Source organism: Ascaphus truei, chromosome 2 (assembly GCF_040206685.1).
Source record: "Ascaphus truei isolate aAscTru1 chromosome 2, aAscTru1.hap1, whole genome shotgun sequence".
NCBI classification, from domain to species: domain Eukaryota; kingdom Metazoa; phylum Chordata; class Amphibia; order Anura; family Ascaphidae; genus Ascaphus; species Ascaphus truei.
The window spans coordinates 424,519,665-424,542,144 of NC_134484.1; the positions used below are offsets into that span (position 1 = coordinate 424,519,665).

Consider the following 22,480-nt stretch of genomic DNA (forward strand, 5'->3'; position numbering starts at 1 on the left):
TGTCTGTATCAATTTGTGTAGGATCCATGTATAACACCGACAAATGATAACACCAGCTTTATTATGGTAGCTTATATCATCATATTGACTATACTATGTATTTTTAGAACGTTTAATAAACACAGTAAACTATAGTTAGTTAGGTTAATGAAATATACACAGAAACGTACTTCATTACATGATGTTGATGTCATAATCAGAACATCATGCATTGTAGGGGACCACAACATCTGGCCAATAACATTATTTGCTACAGTCCCAAACCATTTTATCAACATACCCATGTAACAAGAGATTTTTAACAAGAAATGGCTAGTTGGTTGTAAGTCTCCTTTACATTGGGAGAAGGAGTGGCTCAGTGAGTAAAGACACACACTGGCACTGAGATTTTGAAGCAGGGGAGTCTGGTTCAATTCCCGGTGTCGGCTCCTTGTGACCTTGGGCAAGTCACTTTATCTCCCTGTGCCTCAGGCGGCAAAAAATAAATTGTAAGTTCCACGGGCCAGGGACCTCAGCCTGAAAAATGTGTCTGTAAAGCGCTGTGTACAACTAGCAGCGCTATACATGAACATGCTCATATTATAATTATTATTATTATTATTATTATTGTTACATAGTTTCGACAGTCATACGTTCCATTACACAATAGAATTCACAAATGTGTTAGCAGAGTGGGAATGGTTGTTATATATAAAACACACCATGCCATAAAATGATAGTAGTCATTAAAGAACACTCAATAAAAATTCATGAGGCACTATTTTGCAACATCATTATGTTAATTAAGTGCTTATGCAATATAGGCATAAGGGTATCACATTTTTAATTGTTTGTTAATAAGCGCTGCAAGCAATATAAAATTAGTTCCATATGTAGTATAGTAGTCGGTGGCTCCTCCTCACAATCATCTCATATAAAGGTAGACTCTTCTGAAATCATACATTGATCCGATTGTATCTTCCCCGACATCTCTGAAATACAGCAAACACATGATGGTCAAATATGGCACCTTACTATATATGTATCCGTGACAACGCATTACACAGCTCTATATGATTGTGTACATACACACGTCACTCACTTATATGTTAGAAGTACAAGTGTACATCAGTATGTAATGTTTCTTTAAATTTGTAGCAGGCATAACTATGTATATGATGTGAACGTTGCCTGTATACTGAAAAATGTGCGCGCACATCTTAGTGTGCGCACGCACTTCACGCTTGGCTGCACTAACTGTTAGCGCATGCGCAAAACAAAGCGTACGTTGTGCGTTCAATACATCTTGAAAATACCATTAAACATAAAATCTTTATTTCAAATACAATGAATACGAAACTACATTCGTTCTAAACGAGTACATCTGTATTCTTTTTAAACAGACGTGTTTGGACAGAAAGGACGGCCGATAACACAATGCGCAAATGCAATACGTGTGACGTCATGTTAAACCAGCGTGAAACGCACGCTAACACTCCTCCCACTCAATTAACATTCGGCTAACGCCCACTTTACGGCTACAAACACTGAGCCGCAAACATGACACACTGCAGTTACCGTTACTATAACAAAACATGACAGCCAATAGGCTTTGAGGCGCGCACGTCGCTTGGGGGCGGGACTTACATCCGTAATCCTTTTTAAGGACGCCTTGGGCCATGACAAGGGTCCCACGTCATACGTGGTGGACCCGCTTTTAAATGTTGCATGATAACAAAACAGGTATGTGTTAGAGTTATGTTAAAATGTTGCTAATATGGTTAAAGGGATAGGAAAGTACGTATATTTATTCCGTCAGCAATGTGTACTACTCTTTCAGGTTATACTATATTGTATTCGGCAACAATTTCTTTGTGATCGCTACATGTTATGCAGTCTGCAATGTTACGCTGTATCCACGCATTGAAAGGGAAAATGGTGGTTAAAAAAAAAAAAAAAAAAAAAAAACATTTAAACGCACAGTCAACGCATAACGGTTGTTATATTTACCATTCTTCTAGAATTAACTCTTCGTCTGGCTGCAACTGGTCGCTCCAGAAATGCAAGGCATTTTCATCCACGCTTGACCCACCCGCTGAATCCAGTATGACACACATCTCCTCCATGAAGCGCTCATAGGAATCGCCACTGCTTTCTTCAAACAATTGGTCGGGAGGTAGGTTCATTTCTTCTGGTTCCCATTCCAATGCATTTTCAGCTGAAAGGCTTGGTACATAATCATAGTACTTTTGTTGTTGTACAATGTGGGTTTCAGGAATGGAGGGTGCAGATATTGCAGCAGGTATCGATTCACACGGAACAGTAGTAGCGGATCCATTGCTATTGGCATTAGGAATAAATATGCCTTTCACAACAATATATGTGCCCTCTTTCAGGGTAAAATGCTTTTCCTTTGCAATCTTCCAGAAACCATAGGTGTGTTCTAGCTTATCCTGCACAAGTTCAAAAAAGTCATTAGTTGATAAAGTGAATCTTATTGAGGAATTAAAATTCCGCGCATGCCTACGGTCTTGGTAATAAGGATATTTAGCTCGAATCAAATCATAGATTTGGCGTGTGCTTGCTTTGTGTCCGCGACTGTTTAAAATTGCTTCTGAAACCATGTACTTATACCCTAAAAGGGGATTCATATTGTTAACGAATTCATCAGCCATGTCAGAGTAGCACAAAAGATGTGTGCAGTTCTGTCTTCTTTGCTCATCAAAATGATTCTGCTCAATGGCTAACAAATTCCTGTGTTTCGTTTTCAAGGTCAACAAAAGTAACTACTTTTACTCCTTATTTCAAACGCCAATTGGATGTGTCCTTTTAATTGGGTTAAGTTTTGTGGTTAGTGATAGGCGAATGTGGGAAAAACATGTATCATTTTTTTATCTCGTTTGTGAAAACATTCCTACACTTATTTCAGTAACATTGAGTTTTCTATAAAAATAACAAAGAGCACTGTGTGAAAATAGTGCTTAGACAGCCATATCAGTAAATACACACACCTGCAAAATGAAATGTTTTTTTCCCACATACTTTTCTGTGTGTATTTGAAAGTCTGGTTAACTACCTGTCTGCATGAGTTTAAATACGTGTGTATCTATATATATATAAATATATCTCTCTCATAAAAATATATATATATATATATATATAAAGTGTATATTGTACTATATGTATAGTGTGTGTGTGTGTGTGTGTGTGTGTGTGTGTGTGTGTATATATATATATATGTATATATATATATATTATATATATATATATATATATATATATATATATATATATATATATATATAATGTATCTTTTTTTTTTTTTTTTTATATTGCAGGAGTACACACAACATATTGATGGCAGTAAGTAGGCCTTGTATGAAACCTATTTAAATGGTGATAAACATGAGTGAATTAAGTCATAAACATTTGTTTGCACCCAATAATGTTAGAGGCTCACACTTAGTATAGTTGTCAAACATTAGGCCTGTATTATTAAAATAGTGTGTTTTCACAAGGAAGCATGAAGTGTATGTTTTTTGTAAATACATCTATACCAGTTTAGATAGTACTATATATATACACACACACACACACACACACAGTGTGTGTCTGTGTGTGTGTGTGCATATATCAATACATACTACATATATTTTAGTATAAATTCAGAGATGTTCTTGAAACAAGAACACATAAATGATTAAAGGACATCATTACAATGGCCACCAAAGGTAAGTAATATTTAACACAAAATCCTGCTGTACACGTACAAGAAAGATGTTTGCAGTTAAATAGGTGCTTTTATAATTGCATGAAAATAATATGCACATGCAATGATTACATCAATTAACACACCCACATGCAATGTTTTGCTGCAAAGTCAATGGCAGCTTCTCTAAACTTAGCAACTGGCTCCTGGTGGACCATTACTGAACAGACGATTAAAACATAAATATTTATAACACTATTCATTAATTAGGAGTGTTAACATTTCCAAAACTTCACGTGTACAAGAACATACTTGAAAGTTTGGAAACAACACAGTCTTCAGCATACATACAATAGTAATTAGATTACTTGTGGCCAGTGACTCACCTACAGGGCTTTTGGGCAGTGATTCACCTACAGGGCTTTTGGGCAGTGACTCACCTACAGGGCTTTTGGGTAGTGACTGTTCACCTACAGGGCTTGTGGCCAGTGACTCACCTACAGGGCTTTTGGGCAGCGATTCACCTACAGGGCTTTTGGGCAGCGATTCACCTACAGGGCTTTTGGGCAGCGATTCACCTACAGGGCTTTTGGGCAGTGACTCACCTACAGGGCTTTTGGGTAGTGACGGTTCACGGACAGGGCTTGTGCCCACTGACACATGTGAGCAAGTTGGTAGACACTGCACAAGTGATGGTTGGTCTGTTTCATGTGTGTCTTGTTTTGTTTTTGTCGCCTCCTTTGTAGGTGTCTGCTGCTGAATTTGTACAGATGGCAGCGGTAGGATGTCATCAGGAACCTGCACAGCAATGTCTGCTACTTGACCGGTAACATTTGGGCCTGGTGAATGAATATCAGATGAATGTGGTGAAAACTGACCTGCATGAACAGATCCTGGCTGGGAGGTGTTGAATTGTGGTACATTAGTCATTCTCCAGTAATTAGCTTGTGTTTGCTGAACAACTAATGCTTCGAATGAGGTGTTGATTTTTTGCAACTGTTTAGGCACTTCAATGAAGACTCTGTGGAGATGTGCCAATTGTGAAACTGTTTCTTCCTGCAGTGCAATCATCCTTTCCAGCACTGTCATCAGGTCAGAATGGCGACGATTTTCTGCTTCCACAATTTTTCCCTCAGAAGCTACAATTGCATCATATGTGGTATTTGCTGGACGTTTTGGCGGTAAAACAGTTTCAATTGGAACCTCTTCATGGTCACTTGCTTGTATTTGTGTGTCTATGGCGGCGGCGGCGGCATCATCATCATCATCATCATCATCAAAATCCTCTTCATCATGTTCTACAAATAAATGTACACATTATTAAATGGCATGTTAATCTCTGCTGTGTTACTATGTAATTGTACTGTGTCATAAGTAACAACTAACATGTTTCCATACGTTTTATAACCTCACATTAAAAACTACCTTGACTTAAGAATAATGTTTGGACTCAGTATGAAATATGAGTGAATGAAAACTTGCTGTAAACTCACAACTCCTACATGATAGTTAACATCACTAACACAATACAAGTTGCCTTACACTTCATTTTCACTGACACTAAGTAATCCTATTTAAAGAAGATGTGCAAAACAAATAATGAACATGACAACATAACATATAGAAGAGCACATATTATATGGCCACCAACTGATACACTCACCTTCTAGGTGTGTTGAGCTGGCTGACCCAGGTGAAGACACTTGTTCAGTCTCAGGTGACACATGTCCTTCAGGGGCAACTATATATAACAATAACATAAGTTTTACATTTACATGTGTAAATATTGAACGAACAGTTATTGTATGTTCTGTATTTATGAGTACCTAACAGCATCATTTCCTTAACCCAAAATGTGTGTGTGAAAGTGAACATAAATAGTTGTAATAACAATGTACATGCCTGTGTACTTAGAACTTTTGAGTTCCCTAACATAAAACATACTATGTTCCTGCAGTAATGCGTGAGGATAAATAGATAAAATTTGTACATAAAAATCATATGTTGTGTAGTGATATCAGTATCATAATGTACATAACTATCATGAGATGACCATTCACAATGGTTATCATGAAGGTGGTCATATTGCAAAAAGTGTTGTTTTTGGTAGAGGATATGTGTGGTACATTAATATAAGATGTGGCACACATGAATGTGGCTGTGACTAAACAAGACAACACATGCAGTGTGTGATAATGTGTCGTTGATAGTAGTAGTTCAACTATAGATATGAGTGAACTAATGTGTGACGTACGCTTTGATAAGTAATGAGTTGTTGGGGCATTTAGTAGCTAAAGTGTAGCTTTCAAATGAGTGTGATTAACTTCAGTTGTGCTAGTCAGGTTGTAAGAACGGTATTCCCTTCCCCAAAAAGACTAATCAGCCACACCTTTCAATTACTTGAAACAGGTGAAAATGGTGTGAACTAAGTTGACCCTAAAATGAGGCTGTAATTAGTGTGTGTGCTGAACCCCACCCCCTCTGTTGAAGTGTATGCTGTGATGAGATATTAATTGCAGCTGCTTTAACACAATGGTAGATGAGCTAAATAGTCGTGTGCAGTTTTTAAGTTATGAAAACAATGACATAAAATATGATACGTGTGCCTCATTATGCTGTCTGTATATGACTTAAAGCAAAAATGGACCTTTTCATAAACAACTATAGATGTGTTAGTGCAAGTGATGTTTGTAGGCCGTTGCATGCAATATATTTGATGCATGCTTAAAATAGGCAGTAATGTCATGTTTGTCGGAGTAAAATAAATAAAATACACAATAATATTATACATATTTCTGTTCTGTACCTGTAGCTAGTAATAATTTCTCATTAACATGTGTTACACATGTGTACTACCCTGTTGTTCCCCATCTTCGCCCACCATCAATTGCTTCCACTGCAGCAATGCATTTTGGGAATTCACATGTAAATGAGCACGCAATGGCACGTGCTATATTAGTTACTGCTTTTAGTAGGACTACAACATATTTTGAGATATATATATATACAGAATCAGACATATACATATATAGATGCAGGTATGCTTATATTGTGAAGACAGTATAAAAAGCAGTGTAACTATGCAAAATAACTGTAAGCAACGATACGCCTAGTACAGTAATATTTCTCACCTGGTGGAAATTGTGAGGGGTAAATTCCTATATCACGGTCACCAGGTAAGCCTTCCACGACGACGGGAAGTAATTTTGCCCGAAGCAGCTCCTCCAATGGACTTAATATGAGACGTTGTGGTGTCGGGCCACCTCCAGTGCCAGTAGCATGCACGCGTTGGTGTTGTATTTTCTTTTTCAATTTGGACCTAATATCATCAAATCTCTTGTGACAATTCCGCTTGTCCCTCACATGATTCCCACACGCATTGACACCAATGACTATTGTGTCCCACATTTCTTTTCTAGCTGTTCCAAGAGATAGCAAACATGCTGTTTTATGTGTAATATGTGAAGCACATGAGCATTCACTACTAAACCTATACATGTAAGCAAGGTTGCATTCATATTGTATGCAGTTATGGCAAATTGACCGCCTGTGTTTAGTTGTCCTTGTAAAGCATGATAAAAAGCTGTGTTTCCAGACTAATTAACATAGAAAGATATTCTGAACCCATATTTGCATATGAACAAAACTCAGATGACCTAGGATCACATGTATTTGAATAATAAATGTAAAGGTACACTTACCTAGTAAATGTCCATATATACTGTCATAGTGCTCCAGAATGCCAGTGACAAGAGCTGTATTTTCCTGGTCATTGAAGCGAGGATTACGTGGCTTCTCCACACGTTTCTTCCGAGCAGGTTTAGGGTCAGAGCTTGGCTGGTGCTGACTGGACTCTCCTTCTTCCAATGGAAGAGCCTCCAAAAGCTGGCCACCAGCAAGCACGCCACCACCAGACACCCCATCAGCAACTGCGCCACCAGCAGCACTCACAGCACCAGCACTCCCACTCCTAGCACCAGCACTCCCACTCCTAGCACCAGCACTCCCACTCCTAGCACCAGCACTCCCACTCCCAGCAACAGCACTCCCACTCCCAGCAACAACACTCCCACTCCCAGCAACAGCACTCCCACTCCCAGCAACAGCACTCCCACTCACAGCAACAGCACTCCCAGCAACAGCACTCCCACTCCCAGCAACAGCACTCCCACTCCCAGCACCAGCACTCCCACTCCCAGCAACACCACTCGGTGCACAGCAACATCACTCCCCTGAACAGTACGTTCACTCCGACGCGTACTCGCACGAGTAGCACTCCCACTCCCACCAGCATCACTCTTCCCACGCTTTGCGGGCATACTTCCAGCACTCACAAAAAACAGACAACTAATGTACAGCCAATCACACGAAACACTTCCACATATAAAACAAGACAAAGATGAAAACAAAACAACAATGGACAAAGCTCACCCAATACACAACAAGTCTCTCCGTCAATATGCAAATGTTCAATCAGCCAGCTCTGTGCGTCTCTCTCTCTCTCACTCCCAACAACACAGAGAATGATTAGCAGTACACGTTGCCTTTAAATATGGCGCGCAATCCAAAACATGCTTGTTTCGCCTGATTCAGCAAGATTTGTGATTGGGCAACCTATCAGCACCCCGCCACGCACGCCGATACACCTGTGTGTGATCGGATAATCATCGTGAGAGTGGGCGGATTTGTTTTCGGGTTGATTTTGAATGTATTCGGCACTTACTGCATACGGAGAGGAAAAATCGCCATTAACATGACTAATCGGTAAGCTTGCCGATTTCACTTAATCGACGCTTACTGCATGAGGCCCTGTATGTGAGTTACTCCGGCTGGAGTCAGCACCGCATGGTGGCCCAGAAGTGAGGCGTTAGTGGCTTGGTGTCGAAGACACCACAGCGTAGAACCTGGTCATCCCCTTTCTTGGAAGCATCCCCTGGTTACAGGCCTGTACCAGGAAGGTAGACATGCACCAACGACACACGAGGGTAGCGCTGCCCTCCTATATACCTGGGACAAGGGAGGCTCTGATGGTGCCCAGGGTACCCTAAGTATTGGGGGAAGACAAGCACCCATATTATTGTACTGTTACTGTGTTATTGTTATTGTTATTGCTTTGTTGCATGTTATTTTCTTTGCCATACTGTGGGATCACAGTAAAGAAGTATTATATAACCTGTGTGAGTGTGATTTCTGGGGTATACAGTATAGGTATACCAGTTCCTGTGAGGAGCTATCCTGCCAACGCTGGGATCCTCCCTGGTGAAGGCGCTGCACCCATTCACCCCAGGCTCCCCACTAGCGGTGGCTTAGCCCCCTGTGAGCAAACAGGTATCACCATAGCACATAACGCTTGCAGTTTCCCTTAGGGGTAGGGAAGGGGTGTTACAAGTGCAAGCTATTCAGTGCCCGTGCCAATGAATTTTGTAATCGGTTTAAAACTGTTTTGATGACTGGAAAAAATGCAATTGCAAGGATTACCTCCCATGAGAAATCAAAGGATCATCTTGGCACTCTGTCTGTGACAGAAGTCCACTAGAATTGATACAGAACTGCAGAAGGGGAAGGAAAAATTGTGTCAATACTGGACTGAAGTCCTGAAGAGAATTGTTGCGGTAATAAAATTTCTTGCTGAAAAGGACTTGCTTTCCGTTGAGACACTCAGTTACATAACTGTCCTAAACAATGGAAACTACATTGTTACATTGACCTTCTAGCTGAATTTGATCTGTTTCTTAAGGAGCACATTCGATGACATGGAATTCCATGAAAGGGGATTTTTCTTATTAATACAGCACTGTATTGTAATAGTAATAATAATAACATGTTCTTGTATAGCGCTGCTAGTTATACGCAGCGTTTTACAGAGACATTTTGCGGGCACAGGTCCCTGTCCCAAGCTTACAATCTATGTTTTTGGTGCCCGAGGCACAGGGAAATAAAGTGACTTGTCAAAGGTCACAAGGAGCCGACACTGGGAATTGAACCAGGTTCCCCTGTTTCAAACTCAGCGCCAGTCATAGTCTTGACTCACTGAGCCGCTCCTTCTCCCGATGAAATGAATTCATTGACATATTAGGATCCAAAGTTATGATGCATATAATATTTGAAATAAAAAATGCTAAGTATTATTGAATCAGTATCGATTCAACTCCTAATATTAGATATGCGGATCAACTTACAGGGGTCATTCATTGTGTACTCAAAAATGGAAATGTGGTTGAGCGATTTCTTCAGTTTATTCCTATTGAACAACACGATGGAAAATACGTATTCGATTTTTTATTGAGTACTCTCGAACTTCATGGTATTGATATTGCAAACTGCAGGTCACAGTCATATGATAACGCCAGCAATATGAGTGGCATATATTCTGGAGTGAAAATTAGATTTCGAGAAATTACAATTTTAGCTAAATGGGTTCCACAAGCTGCCCACAGCCTAAATTTAGTTGGATCAGCTTCTGTGAACTTTTTAGTAATTTTGCAGTCGGTCTATCATACATTCTTCTCAGCTTCACCAAAGAGATGGTCTAAATTGATAGAAAATATGAGGGAAAAAACCTATGTTGTACAAAGTTTGTCAGGAACAAGATGGTCTAAACGGACCAGAGGTCTTTATATGAACTATGTTGAAACTCGCCATGAAGTGTTTGAAACAGCTGAAAGCTAACGACAACTGCCAGCAGCTGTTCACGAAGCAAAATCACAAGTTAAAAAGCTTGATCATTTTGAGACAGCGTTGATGTGTGTCATTTGAAAAGATTTACTCCAAAATATTGATATTGTCAATACTGTATAGCTCTACAGGAGACTGGCATTGAGTTGTGCACCATTATAAACTTGTTTGATAGTCTCTTAGCACATTTTCATGATACCTGCAATATATTTGATGTGTTGGAGTGTAAGGATCGGGGAGTCACGCCACCCTCAGCGCGCTCCCCACTCACCTCTTCTCACATCCAAGGCTCCCACCTCCCCACTTCTGCCGCTGCTGTGTGTTTTGTGGATGTAGAGGCGGGCAGCAGTCTGTTGTTGGTGTGTGTGTGTGTGTTTTGTGGGTGTAGAGGGGGCAGTGTGTGTGTATTCAGTGTGTGTTTTGTGGGTGGAGGAGGGGTGCAGGGAGTTTTGTGTGTGTGTATCTGCAGTTCTGCAGTGTGTGTTTACAGGGGGGCTGTACTAGGTCTAGAGATGGGCTGCCAGTGTGTGTTTTGTGAATGTAGAGGGGGGCAGCAGTCTGTTTTGTTGGTGTGTGTGTGTCTGCAGTGTGTTTTGTGGGTGTAGAGAAGGGCTGGAGCGTGTGCGTGTGTCTGCAGTTTTGTTGGTTTACAGTGGTGTTTTTGGGTGTTGAGGGGGCTGCTGTGTATATTTTGTGAGTGTAGACAGGGGTTGCTATGTGTGATGTGTGTTTTTTGTGACTGTAGAGTATGGAGGAGGGCTGCAGTGTGTTTTGTGGGTGTAGAGGATGGGGGCGCAGAGTGTGCAGGGGGACTGTAGAGTGTGTGTGTGTATATAGAGGGGGGTTTCAGAGTGTGTTTGTGTGTGTATAGAGGGGGGTTTGCAAAGTGTGTGTGTGTGCGTGCGTGCATGCGTTCGTGTGTGTAGAGGGGGCTGTGTGTATGTACAATTTCCTTTTAATAAACTTGCAGTAAAAGCAAAAGAATGTGGACAATCATGAGAATAAAAAATCAATATGACTACAAAAGTGTCTTTTTTATGAAAAAATGTAAATAATAAACTTAACATTTAGCCTATAATATTAATATTCCCCTCAGAACAAGGCATTACTGGCCAATAATGCCCTGGCTGGGTTAAAGTCCCTCTACTTCGTCTCGGGCCTTCAACTCTTCTGGACAGGGCATTATTGGCCAGTAATGCCCTGTTCTTCTGGGATTATTACTTAATTAATATTTCTCCGGAATTGAAAACTGTCGTGGGATTTGACAGTGAAACGTGCAATTACTGTAAAATGAAACAAGTAATTTCTAGAAGAAAAATATTTTTTGCAACATCACATGGAACAGCATAGTTCACGAGGGACTGACTCAATTTCTGGAGGATGACCTCTGCCATTAGTAGCAGTTACTACAGTACATTATCTTCTTCTTACAGTGGAGTAAATAGGGTAGGTCTGTAATCAGACAAAGCCAGATTAAAAAAAAAAAACTAAACAGAACCACCCTGCTATGCAGTCACACATGGCCTAAAGTCATCAAACGCCATTAAAACTGAGTTAATATCTCCCCCGGGGGGGGTGGGGGGAGTGGGGAAAGAGGGAAAAGACTGAGTCCGATTACAGCAATTTTATGACCCAAGTGAACAATATTGTGGTAATATTTTCTGGGGTGCGTCATTTTTAGACTAGTCGTGATTACCATATCGTGAATATAGGGGAGGGTAATCTAATATTTCTATGGTTATTTCATATATATTATTACATAACCCTACTGTACAGTATATACCGGCTAATACCAGCCTGGTCTACAGTAAATGATTTAAAAAAAATTAAGCATTTTTTTTTTGTCATTAGCCCGGGTTTGGTAAATATCAAAACTTAATAGCTAGCACTAACATGACAACATTTCCGGTATTTATACATTTTGGTGCCAGATCCGATATTTGTATAAGCCGCGATAGTTTATTTTTATTTTTTAGCCGTACAACGTTAAACAGAATGCTGTTTTTTGCCTGAAATATTATATTTTTGTTTATCAGAGTTTGATGACTTTAGGCCATGGTCATCTTTTGGTCAGTGAGATTAGTGCAATCACATTGGGTCTGACTCAGCAACTGTCTGACCACTTAGCAAAGTTGTCATCTGTCATGAAAATATCATGAGATATTAAATATATGAATCAATCTGGTGCTTCAGGGGTTAATGTGGTTACCGTTTGTCTTAAAAATACAAGATGTGTTTATGATAGGTCAAGACCCTTCCTGGGTCTGTGCTGATCCACAAAGAGAGCTTATTTGGGGGGCTATCACTAAAAGTGAAATATGTATAGATTAGAAAGCTGTGAATGATCACCAGATCCTGTTTTTTTAGCCTCAAAGAAAACTGTAACATTCTCGAGATACCCTTGTGCATCTCATAGAGAGGTGACAAACAGGTCACCACTTTGTTGAGGGCTATATTAAATATAAGACATGAGCCTAACAGTAGTGTTGTACCGGGTAGTGATTTAAAAAAAAAAACGAGTAACGGGTACCCTATCAAAATCAATGGTTCTACCCGGCCGCCCCAACAGTGAGCCTCTGCTCCTGCCCGCCCCACCTCGGCAACTCTGCTCCTCTTCCGCCGACCTCCGCTCCTCTTCTGCTCCCGCCCAACCCTCCTCTGCTCCACCTCTGCTCCCGCCCACCCCAACTCCGCACCCACCTGACCTCTGCTCCCTCCCAACCTCCTCTCCTCCTCCGCTCACACCACCTCCGCTCCCGCCCGGCCTCCGCTCGCCCCATCTCCGTTCCTCCTCACCTCTGCTCCACCTCTGCCGCTCGCCCGACCTCCACTCCCGCCCGACCTCCACTCCACACCGACCTCCGCTCGCCCCACCTCCGCTACCCCTCCCCTCCACCTCTGCCGCTCGCCCCACTTCCGCTCCATCCCGACCTCTGCTCACCCCAACTCCGCTCCTCCTCACCTCTGCTCCACCTCTGCCACTCACCCCACCTCCACTCCCGCCCAACCTCCGCTCCATCCCGACCTCCGCTCGCCCCACCTCTGCACCTCCTCACCTCTGGCTGAATTTCTCACCTCTCTCCTGGTGAGTCAACGATGCTGTGCCCCCGACATCCCCGCAGTGACCCCAACATCCCCGCTGTGACCCAGAAAACCCTGCTGTGACCCCGACATCCCCACGGTGACCCTACATCCCCGCTTCTGCACCTCTTCCGCTCCCGCCCCACCCCCGCTCCTCCTCCTCCACTCCACATCTGCAGTACACCTCTTCCGCTCCCCCAAACTCTGCTCCACCTCCGTTCCTGCATGCTCCTCCTCCGCTTCCTGACGAACTCCCCTCCTCTTCCGCTCGCCCCACCTCCGCTCCTCCTCCACTCCACCTCTGCAGTGCACCCCTTCCACTCCCCCCAACTCTGCTCCATCTCCGTTCCCGTCCGCTCCACCTCCCACGCAAGCTCAAAGGTAAGTAATAAGATTTTCAGCTACCCTGACATTACCCGACGCCGGGTATTACCCGGAGCCGAGCCCACTTCTCAGTTGCCGGGTCTGGGTAATATCCGTGTAGCTGAAAATGTGCCGGGTAACGCCGGGTACCGGGTAATTCCGGATACTCGGTACATCCCTACCTAACAGCAATTCAGAAGAGTAACAAATGAATATCTATATAATCACCATTGCGATTAGACAAATCAAATCATGCTACACACTGCATGGATAAGAGGTGCAAAAGACAGATAACTGTCTCCTGTGAAAATAGATGTTAGGCTGTAAACCTTTTGGTGCAGGTGTATTTGTGAAGAGCACGGACGTCACAGTGAAGATGGCGTCTGTCTAAGTATTAGAGACATGGAGTTATAAGGACTTTTATATATTTAGTCAGACTTTAAACATCTTTTTAGAGGTGTTTTTTTCTAAGTCATAAATCTGTCAGCCAGGGCTGATGTACCTTGAAATCCTAATCTCAGCACTCAGACCTTAGAACACCCAACTCCGTTAATAAAGCTCTGTTTTGGGGCAAAACCTATTAACGGAGTTGGGTGTTCTAAGGACTGAGTGCTGGGATTATGATTTCACGTCTGATATATGGAGTAAAATAGCTGACATCTGGATATCCCCCTACAACATCGGATGGTGCACCAGTTACCTGCCACACACCATCATCCTTCTTGCTCACACTCTGACTACCTGTAACGCTCGGCCTGCCCACAAGCCAGATGAGACCCCGGGACTGAGGTGGAAAGGAGAAAAACCACACACCTAACAGTAAACGGGGCGCGGCCGGAGTGTGGAAGTAGCGTAGCTGGTCCAGGGAACAAAAATAGAAAGAGTTCAGTACTTGCCAAATCCAGCGTCGAAGGGTTAAGTCCGTAAGCCAATGGTCAAGGTGTAGGGAGAGCAGCGTGGTAGAGTGTCCGTAAGCCTGGGTCGTGGAGTGCAGAGAGCAGCGTAGTAGGGGTCCGTAAGCTGAGTCCAAGGGATATAGAAGACTGCAAGGTAGAGAGTCCAAAGCCAAATCCAAGGGGGTCCAGAGAGCAGCGTGATCGAAGTCCAAAGCCAAGGTCAAAATCCAGTGAGGTCAGCAGATAATCCAGGGACAGGAACAGGGACTGAAACACAAGAGAGCCAAGCAGAAGCAGACAGCACCAAGGTACAGAAGCTATGCAGAGCACTGTGGTAATGGTGAGGGGAGACTAAATAGTGGGCTGGGACCTATCAGGGGAAAGGGAGGAGTGGAGGTGCGGTCCAAGAGAAGCCCTGATAGGGGAGAAGAGCCTGGGGGGCGGACCTGTTGGAGCACGGGCAGGAAAGCGTGCCGATGCGCGCGCCGCACTGGAGGAGGCGGGATCAGGCTCCTGGCGCCATGAAACGGAAGCCTGGGTCCACGCGCGCCCATAAGCATGACGCACATGACCCGGAAGTGCGGGAACAGCCGCGGGGGAGACGCCGGGGACCAGAGGCAGCGGGGAAGAGAGGTAAGGGAGCGCCGATAGCGGGAGTCCCCACAGCGTGGGTCCTTACAGTACCCCCCCCCCTCAAGGGTCGTACTCCGGACGATCCATCCAAGGCCTGAGGTGAAATTTTTGGTGGAATCGTTTGAGTAGAGACAGAGCGTGAAGATCAGCATGCGAGACCCAAGAACGATCCTGAGGTCCGTATCCTTTCCAGTGGACCAAAAACTGGAGTTTGCCCCTTTAGATGCGAAAGTCAATGATGGACTGAATTTCAAATTCCTGGTGTCCTGGTACAATGGCGGGAGGAGGCCGAAGTGAAGGATGAGCAAATCGTGTGCCTTGGATGAACGGTTTCAACAGTGACACATGGAAGACGGGTGAAATCTTCATGGAGGGAGGCAACCGAAGCTGATAGGCCACAGGATTAACTTGTTTCAGAATAGAGAAAGGGCCCAGAAACCTGGGAGACAGTTTACGGGTTGGGGCCTTCAGTTTAATGTTTTTAGAAGAAAGCCAGACCTTCTCTCCAGGTTTGAACTTGTGAGCCTCCCGACGAAGCTTATCTGCTTGTCTCTTCTGTCTTAGGACAGATAAAGCAGTTTGAATCCTCCTCCATGACCCTTGTAAGGTGGTTACCCTATCATCTGCTGCAGGAACTCCGGACCTGGATGAATACATAGGTAGGCGGGTAAGATGAAATCCATAGTTTACAAAAAACTGTGATTCTTGAGTGGACTCATTCTTAAGAGAGTTAATTGCAAATTCCGCCCAAGGAAGTAACTCTGCCCAATTATCCTGAGAATCGGAAGAAAAATAACGCAAATACTGTTCGAGGGACTGGTTCATGCATTCAGTCTGCCCATTCGTTTGGGGGTGATAGCCTGAGGAAAAAGAAGAGTAATGCCCAGCCTCTGGGAAAATGCACGCCAGAACTTCGAAACAAATTGAGTACCACGGTCCGAGACAATGGACCACGGAACGCCATGAATACGGAAAATTTCTTTTACCAATATATCAGCCAAAGTACTAGAATTGGGTAGACCCTTGAGGGGAACAAAATGAGCTTGCTTGGAGAATCTGTCAACAACCACTAGAATAGTAGTCATACCATTAGAAGGGGGAAGATCCACGATGAAGTCCATGGCAATGTGACTCCTAGGACGGTCCAGGACCGGGAGAGGTTGTAGTAGACCAGAAGGCTTTTGACTGACTGATTTATTTTGGGCACAGACTGGGCAAGAGGAGGTGAAAGCTCTAATGACCTTTACCATATTGGGCCACCAAAAAGTTCGCCGAATCAGATCCGTAGTCTTCTTAAAGCTGGGGTGGCCGGCAGATCTGGAGGAGTGACCCCATTCAAGAATTTTAAGATGAAAACGTGGAGGTGCATAAAGATGTCCATCAGGGACCTCTAGTCCTTCGGGAACCTGTGCTTGAGACTCCAAACTTTTATCCAGTATGTCAAAGGAAGCGTCAGAGAAAAACAATCGGGGAACAGAATACTCTCCGGGACGTCCTGTGACCTCTCCTCCGTGATGAACTGACGAGACAATGCATCAGCTTTGATATTCTTTGTCCCAGGAATATAAGAGATGATGAAGTTAAACCTTGAGAAGAACAATGCCCAACGAGCTTGACGGGGCCCAAGACGACGAGCACCCTCAATGTAAGAAAGATTTTTGTGGTCCGTCAGGATCAGAATGGGTTCCTTGGTTCCTTCTAGAAGATGTCTCCATTCTTGTAATGCCATCTTGATGGCCAACAACTCCCTATTCCCCACGTCGTAATTTCTTTCTGCTGAAGAAAACTTTTTTGGAAAAAAACTCACAGGGGTGGAGTTTATCTTCGGGGGTGGTTCTTTGAGAGGGAACCGCACCGGCTCCCACGTCGGAAGCATCAACTTCCAAGGTAAAGGGGAGGGTGGGGACGAGATGTCGCAGAATGGGGGCCGAGACAAAGGTTTTTTTAAAAGACTCAAAGGCACGACTGGCCTCCAATGGCCAAGAGGAAGGATCGGCCCCTTTTTTTTTAAGGGCCGTAATGTGTGCTACCAAAGTAGAAAAACCAGCAATGAATTTCCTATAATAATTTGTGAAGCCAAGGAAACGCTGAATCGCTTTCAAGGAGTTAGGTTGTGGCCATTCGAGTATAGAATTGAGCTTCACTGGATCCATGGTGAACCCCTGGTCCGAGACAATGTATCCCAGGAAAGTGGTTGAGGATTGATGAAAGACACACTTTTCCATCTTGGCGTAGAGCTTGTTGGCCCGTAAACGAGAGAGCACCATCTTGGTATGGAGAATGTGTTCCTCGAGGGTCTTGGAAAAGATGAGGCTATCATCCAAGTGGATAATCACAAAAGAATTCAATAGATCACGAAAAACCTCATTCATAAAGTCTTGGAAGACTGCAGGGGCATTGCACAACCCAAACGGCATCACCAGGTACTCATAGTGACCACTGCGCGTGTTGAACGTGGTCTTCCACTCGTCGCCACTGCAGATGTGAATCAGGTTATAGGCCCCCCTAAATCAAGTTTAGAAAAAATCGTCGAGCCTTGCAGCCTATCGAAGTGCTTGGGGATAAGAGGCAAAGGGTAGCGATTCTTGATGGTAAGGTGGGAGAGGTGGATTTCAGGATAAAGCCTTTTTGAAGGTTCTCTGCGATATACTCGGCCATGGCCTCTGTCTCAGGCAAGATAATGGATATGTGAACCCAAGTGATTTGTATCGGCGCTATACAACACCCACAATACAATTAAGGTACCAAAAATAGCACACAGTGATAAGGTGTGTAACCAAAGATACTTCTCAACCTTCCAAGGAATATGTAAGGATGTAAGGATTCCTTACAGAAACAGTCTTGGTCCAAGGGGGGGGAAGGGAGCCGTAAAATCAGGAACACACCGAAAATATAAAAAGATAAACAAAATAATGGTGCAGTAAATTCAAACAATGTGGGAAATAGTCAAATCTTGGCTCGGTTGGAATTCCTACTTACAACAAGTAGAATGAATAAAGGCAATGGTCTGACTCTGTCAGTATGAATGAGGTTAGATCTTCAGCAGAGAAGGAAATTCTGGATAGGAGGTAACTTCATACAGGGATCATTCAAGTGATGTAAACTCAGATACACGGAGAGTGTGTTGATCATATAAAAAGGAAACGAACCATAGTGTAGATCACAAAACACAATTTATCCAATCAAGCAAGGTAAGAAATGTACTTACAATAAGTACATAGAGTATGTACACATAAAGGTATCGTGAGACAGTAGAGGGCTGTTATTTGTAAAAAGCTTGCTGTACTTTCTGTGTACATACTCTATGTACTTATTGTAAGTACATTTTATTCATTCTACTTGTTGTAAGTAGGAATTCCAACCGAGCCAAGATTTGACTATTTCCCACATTGTTTGAATTTACTGCACCATTATTTTGTTTATCTTTTTATATTTTCGGTGTGTTCCTGATTTTACGGCTCCCTTCCCCCCCCCCCCCCCCCTTGGACCAAGATAATGGATATGACCTGGCTTTGGAAAAAGGGGCACCCGGAATTAAGTCAATCGGGCAGTCGAAAGGGCGATGAGGGGGAAATTCCTCAGATTTAGTCTTACTGAAGACGTCCAGGAACTCCTAATAAACCTCTGGTAGGGTGGCGTCTTGTGGGGGAAGGTTTCCAAGACGGCCAATACCGCAGCGGACGGAGGAGGCAATTCCACATGGGGTGATCTCCATTGAACGGGGAACTCGGCAGTCCAATCAATAATGGGATTGTGAAGTTGTAGCCATGGTAAGCCCAGAATGAGTTGAACCGAAGGGGAAAGGATGACATCAAAAGAAATCAGTTCCAAATGTCCATCCTTCATAGAAAGTTCAATGGGAAGTGTCTCCAAGGAAATAAAGGCTACCTGAAGAGGTCGACCATCGATAGCTTCCAACCCGACTGGAATGGCCTTCTCTTGGAGAGGAATGTTGTACTGGATAGCAAAAGCATGATTCATGAAGTTCCCTCCGGATCCAGAATCGAGGAAGGCCAGGGCAGGGATTTGAATGCTGGCGTACTTAAGGAGGACAGGAAGTAAGATGCGCTTGGGGAGATCCTGTGCGGGAGAGGGGAAAGAAGAGATGGTACCCAGTGAGATCCCCTCATACCTCACTGGGAGTTGGCGTTTCCCGGCCTCAAGGGACAACGCGGCAAGATGTGCCCAGGAGATCCGCATTAGAAGCACAGGCCCTCGTTCCTCCGACGTAGTCGCTCAGTAGAAGAAAGTTGATGCCTGCCCAGTTGCATGGGTTCAGGAGCGTCCAATGCCGGTAAAGCAGGAGCAGGAGACCTGGAAGCAGAAGGCATAGAAACAGAAGTACGAGGACGTTGACATTCAGCCCGCCTTTCCAGAAGTCGTTGATCCACCCTGATGCACAAAGCGATTAAGGCCTCCAACGAGGATGGCCTCTCACGAGCCGCCAGTTCGTCCTTTAAGGATTCCGAAAGTCCCTGCCAGAAAGCCGCGGAAAGTGCCCCATCGTTTCAGTCAGTCTCAGCTGCGATTGTCCGGAATTCCAGAGCATATCGTGCCACTAATCTCCGACCCTGCGAAATGTGAAACAAGGAGGAAGCAGCAATATCACTACGTCCAGGGATATCAAAGACTAAATGAAATTCTCTCTTAAAGTTGGGGAAGCTGTAAGTGAGTTCAGGTTTTAGCTCCCAGATTGGTGAAGCCCAGGCCAATGCATCCCTGGTGAGAAGGGAGAAAACATAAGCTACCTTGGTTAGGTCCATGGGGAAGCGAGAAGGTGACAGTTCGAATTGTATCTCGCATTAATTTAAAAACCCACGGCATGCAAGCGGGTCTCCAGGGTATTTACTAGGTGTAGGGATACGCAACTCCGAAGAGCCTGTTCCTTCACGGGAGACTGTGGAAGGGATAATGGAACTGGAGACATTAACCTAGGGGATCTGAGAGGTTAAGGTAGCAACCTGTTGGTTAAGAGCGGTAACCTGGTTGTCCAAAAAGGTAAAGTGTTTGGAGATAGTGGTTAGGGTATCTTCCACCTCAGGGGGGTCTGGGTCTGATGGGCTCTGCATAATGTAACGCTCGACCTGCCCACAAGCCAGATGAGACCCCGGGACTGAGGTGGAAAGGAGAAAAACCACACACCTAACAGTAAACGGGGGCACGGCTGGAGTGTGGAAGTAGTGTAGCTGGTCCAGGGAACAAAAATAGAAAGAGTTCAGTACTTGCCAAATCCAGCGTCGAAGGGTTACGTCCGTAAGCTAATGGTCAAGGTGTAGGGAGAGCAGCGTGGTAGAGTGTCCGTAAGCCTGGGTCGTGGAGCGGAGAGAGCAGCGTAGTAGGGGTCTGTAAGCCGAGTCTAAGGGATATAGAAGACTGCAAGGTAGAGAGTCCAAAGCCAAATCCAAGGGGGTCCAGAGAGCAGCGTGATCGAAGTCCAAAGCCAAGGTCAAAATCCAGGGAGGTCAGCAGAGAATCCAGGGACAGGAACAGGGACTGAAACACAAGAGAGCCAAGCAGAAGCAGAAAGCACCAAGGTACAGAAGCTATGCAGAGCACTGTGGTAATGGTGAGGGGAGACTAAATAGTGGGCTGGGACCTATCAGGGGAAAGGGAGGAGTGAAGGTGCGGTCCAAGGGACGCCCTGATAGGGGAGAAGAGCCTGGGAGGCGGAACTGGTGGAGCAGGGGCAGGAAAGCGCGCTGATGCGCGCGCCGCACTGGAGGAGGTGGGATCAGGCTCCTGGCGCCATGAAACAGAAGCCTGGGTCCGCGTTCGCCCGTAAGGGTGACACGCGCGACCCGGAAGTGCGGGAACAGCCGCGGGGGAGCCGCCGAAGGCCGGGGAATGCCGCCGGGGACCAGAGGCAGCGGGGAAGAGCGGTAAGTGAGCGCTGATAGCGGGAGTCCCCGCAGCGCGGGTCCTTACACTACCATCTTCCACCCAGCCACGGATAAGTATCTATATTCACTACCTGTTTATACCTAAAGCATTTATCTGGCTCCCTATACTCCTGCAGTCTCAACTGGATTACAGATTGTCTCCCTTAAATGCTTTTTTATTATTTGAAGTGAGTGCAATTCCTGGCGGCCACTCTCTATTTTTAATAAATTGTCAATTTTACATACAATATTATGTCGTGGAGCTGGTGCTTCTTTTTGTCTTTGTTTTATAGATTCTCTTAATCTGGCTAGATCAACCAAGAAGCAGCCTACTCCACACTGTGACTGACAATTAATTTTTGCATCTGGACTATTTTCTTTCATCTTTTTCCATCATTTGGACTGGTTTGTTCTTTGATATTCACGTCATATGGTTTAATTATTTATTTTTCAAATTGCTTTTATTATTAATTTAGTATTATTATATAAGCACTACTTGAGTATTTAATAATTTTGTCCAATTCACTATCACATTAGAATAGACTTATCACACTGATAGCGCTACTCTTTGTTCCTTGTCTCCACATATCTCTCAGGAGTTGAAAATCTTTTTCTCTCCTGAGCAGCATTTTTGTTTTTGTTCATATCACATATTTAGGACTATAGTATTGCTTTGATATATTGTACCTTTAAAGCTGCAGGGATCCCTTGGGGATTGTTTTAACTTTGTATCTTTTTTGTGTTTTCCTTGTCCATAAATAAAATTTTTCTATATTATAATTTTTGCTTGAGTGCTTTTGGTGGGACACTTTTCATTATATACATTTCATTATATATATATATATATATATATATATATATATGAGAAAGACAAAACAGAGAGTGCACGCCCCATAGTGTAACACTGTAACATTAATGTAGGGAAGGGTGGATAGGGGGATTAAAAACACTCACAATAGGAAGGTAAAATATAAGCAGTATGTGATATATAATCACCACCAAGGCAAGTCCAAACAGCAGCAGAGAGTCCAAGATCAGCTGTAGTAGGTCTCCCAAACAGCGCTGTCCCTCCGGTTCCCTCGAAATCCTCCAGGTACATCTGGTATCAGAGTTGGCCTTAAAATCACTTCTTTTTTGTGTTTTCCTTGTCCATAAATAAAAAATTTCTTTATTATAATTTTTGCTTGAGTGCTTTTGGAGGGAAACTTTTCATTATATACATTTCATTTTATATATATATATATATATATATATATATATATATA

The 22,480-nt window shown here is 43.7% G+C and overlaps 1 protein-coding gene across 1 annotated transcript in view; it reads right to left on the reverse strand.

Moving 5' to 3' along the window:
• The window catches only part of LOC142488272 (uncharacterized), a 50,361-nt gene extending 31,044 nt beyond the window's left edge, over positions 1–19,317 (reverse strand). The window contains exons 1-6 of the mRNA XM_075588644.1: positions 19,225–19,317; positions 10,294–10,373; positions 9,868–9,929; positions 6,820–7,107; positions 5,352–5,429; positions 4,075–4,986 (exon numbers count right to left, since the gene is read on the reverse strand). Coding sequence (XP_075444759.1) covers positions 4,075–4,986; positions 5,352–5,429; positions 6,820–7,107; positions 9,868–9,929; positions 10,294–10,373; positions 19,225–19,317 — 1,513 coding nt within the window. The remainder of the gene's footprint in view (positions 1–4,074; positions 4,987–5,351; positions 5,430–6,819; positions 7,108–9,867; positions 9,930–10,293; positions 10,374–19,224) is intronic.
• Between the last annotated feature and the right edge of the window lie 3,163 nt (positions 19,318–22,480).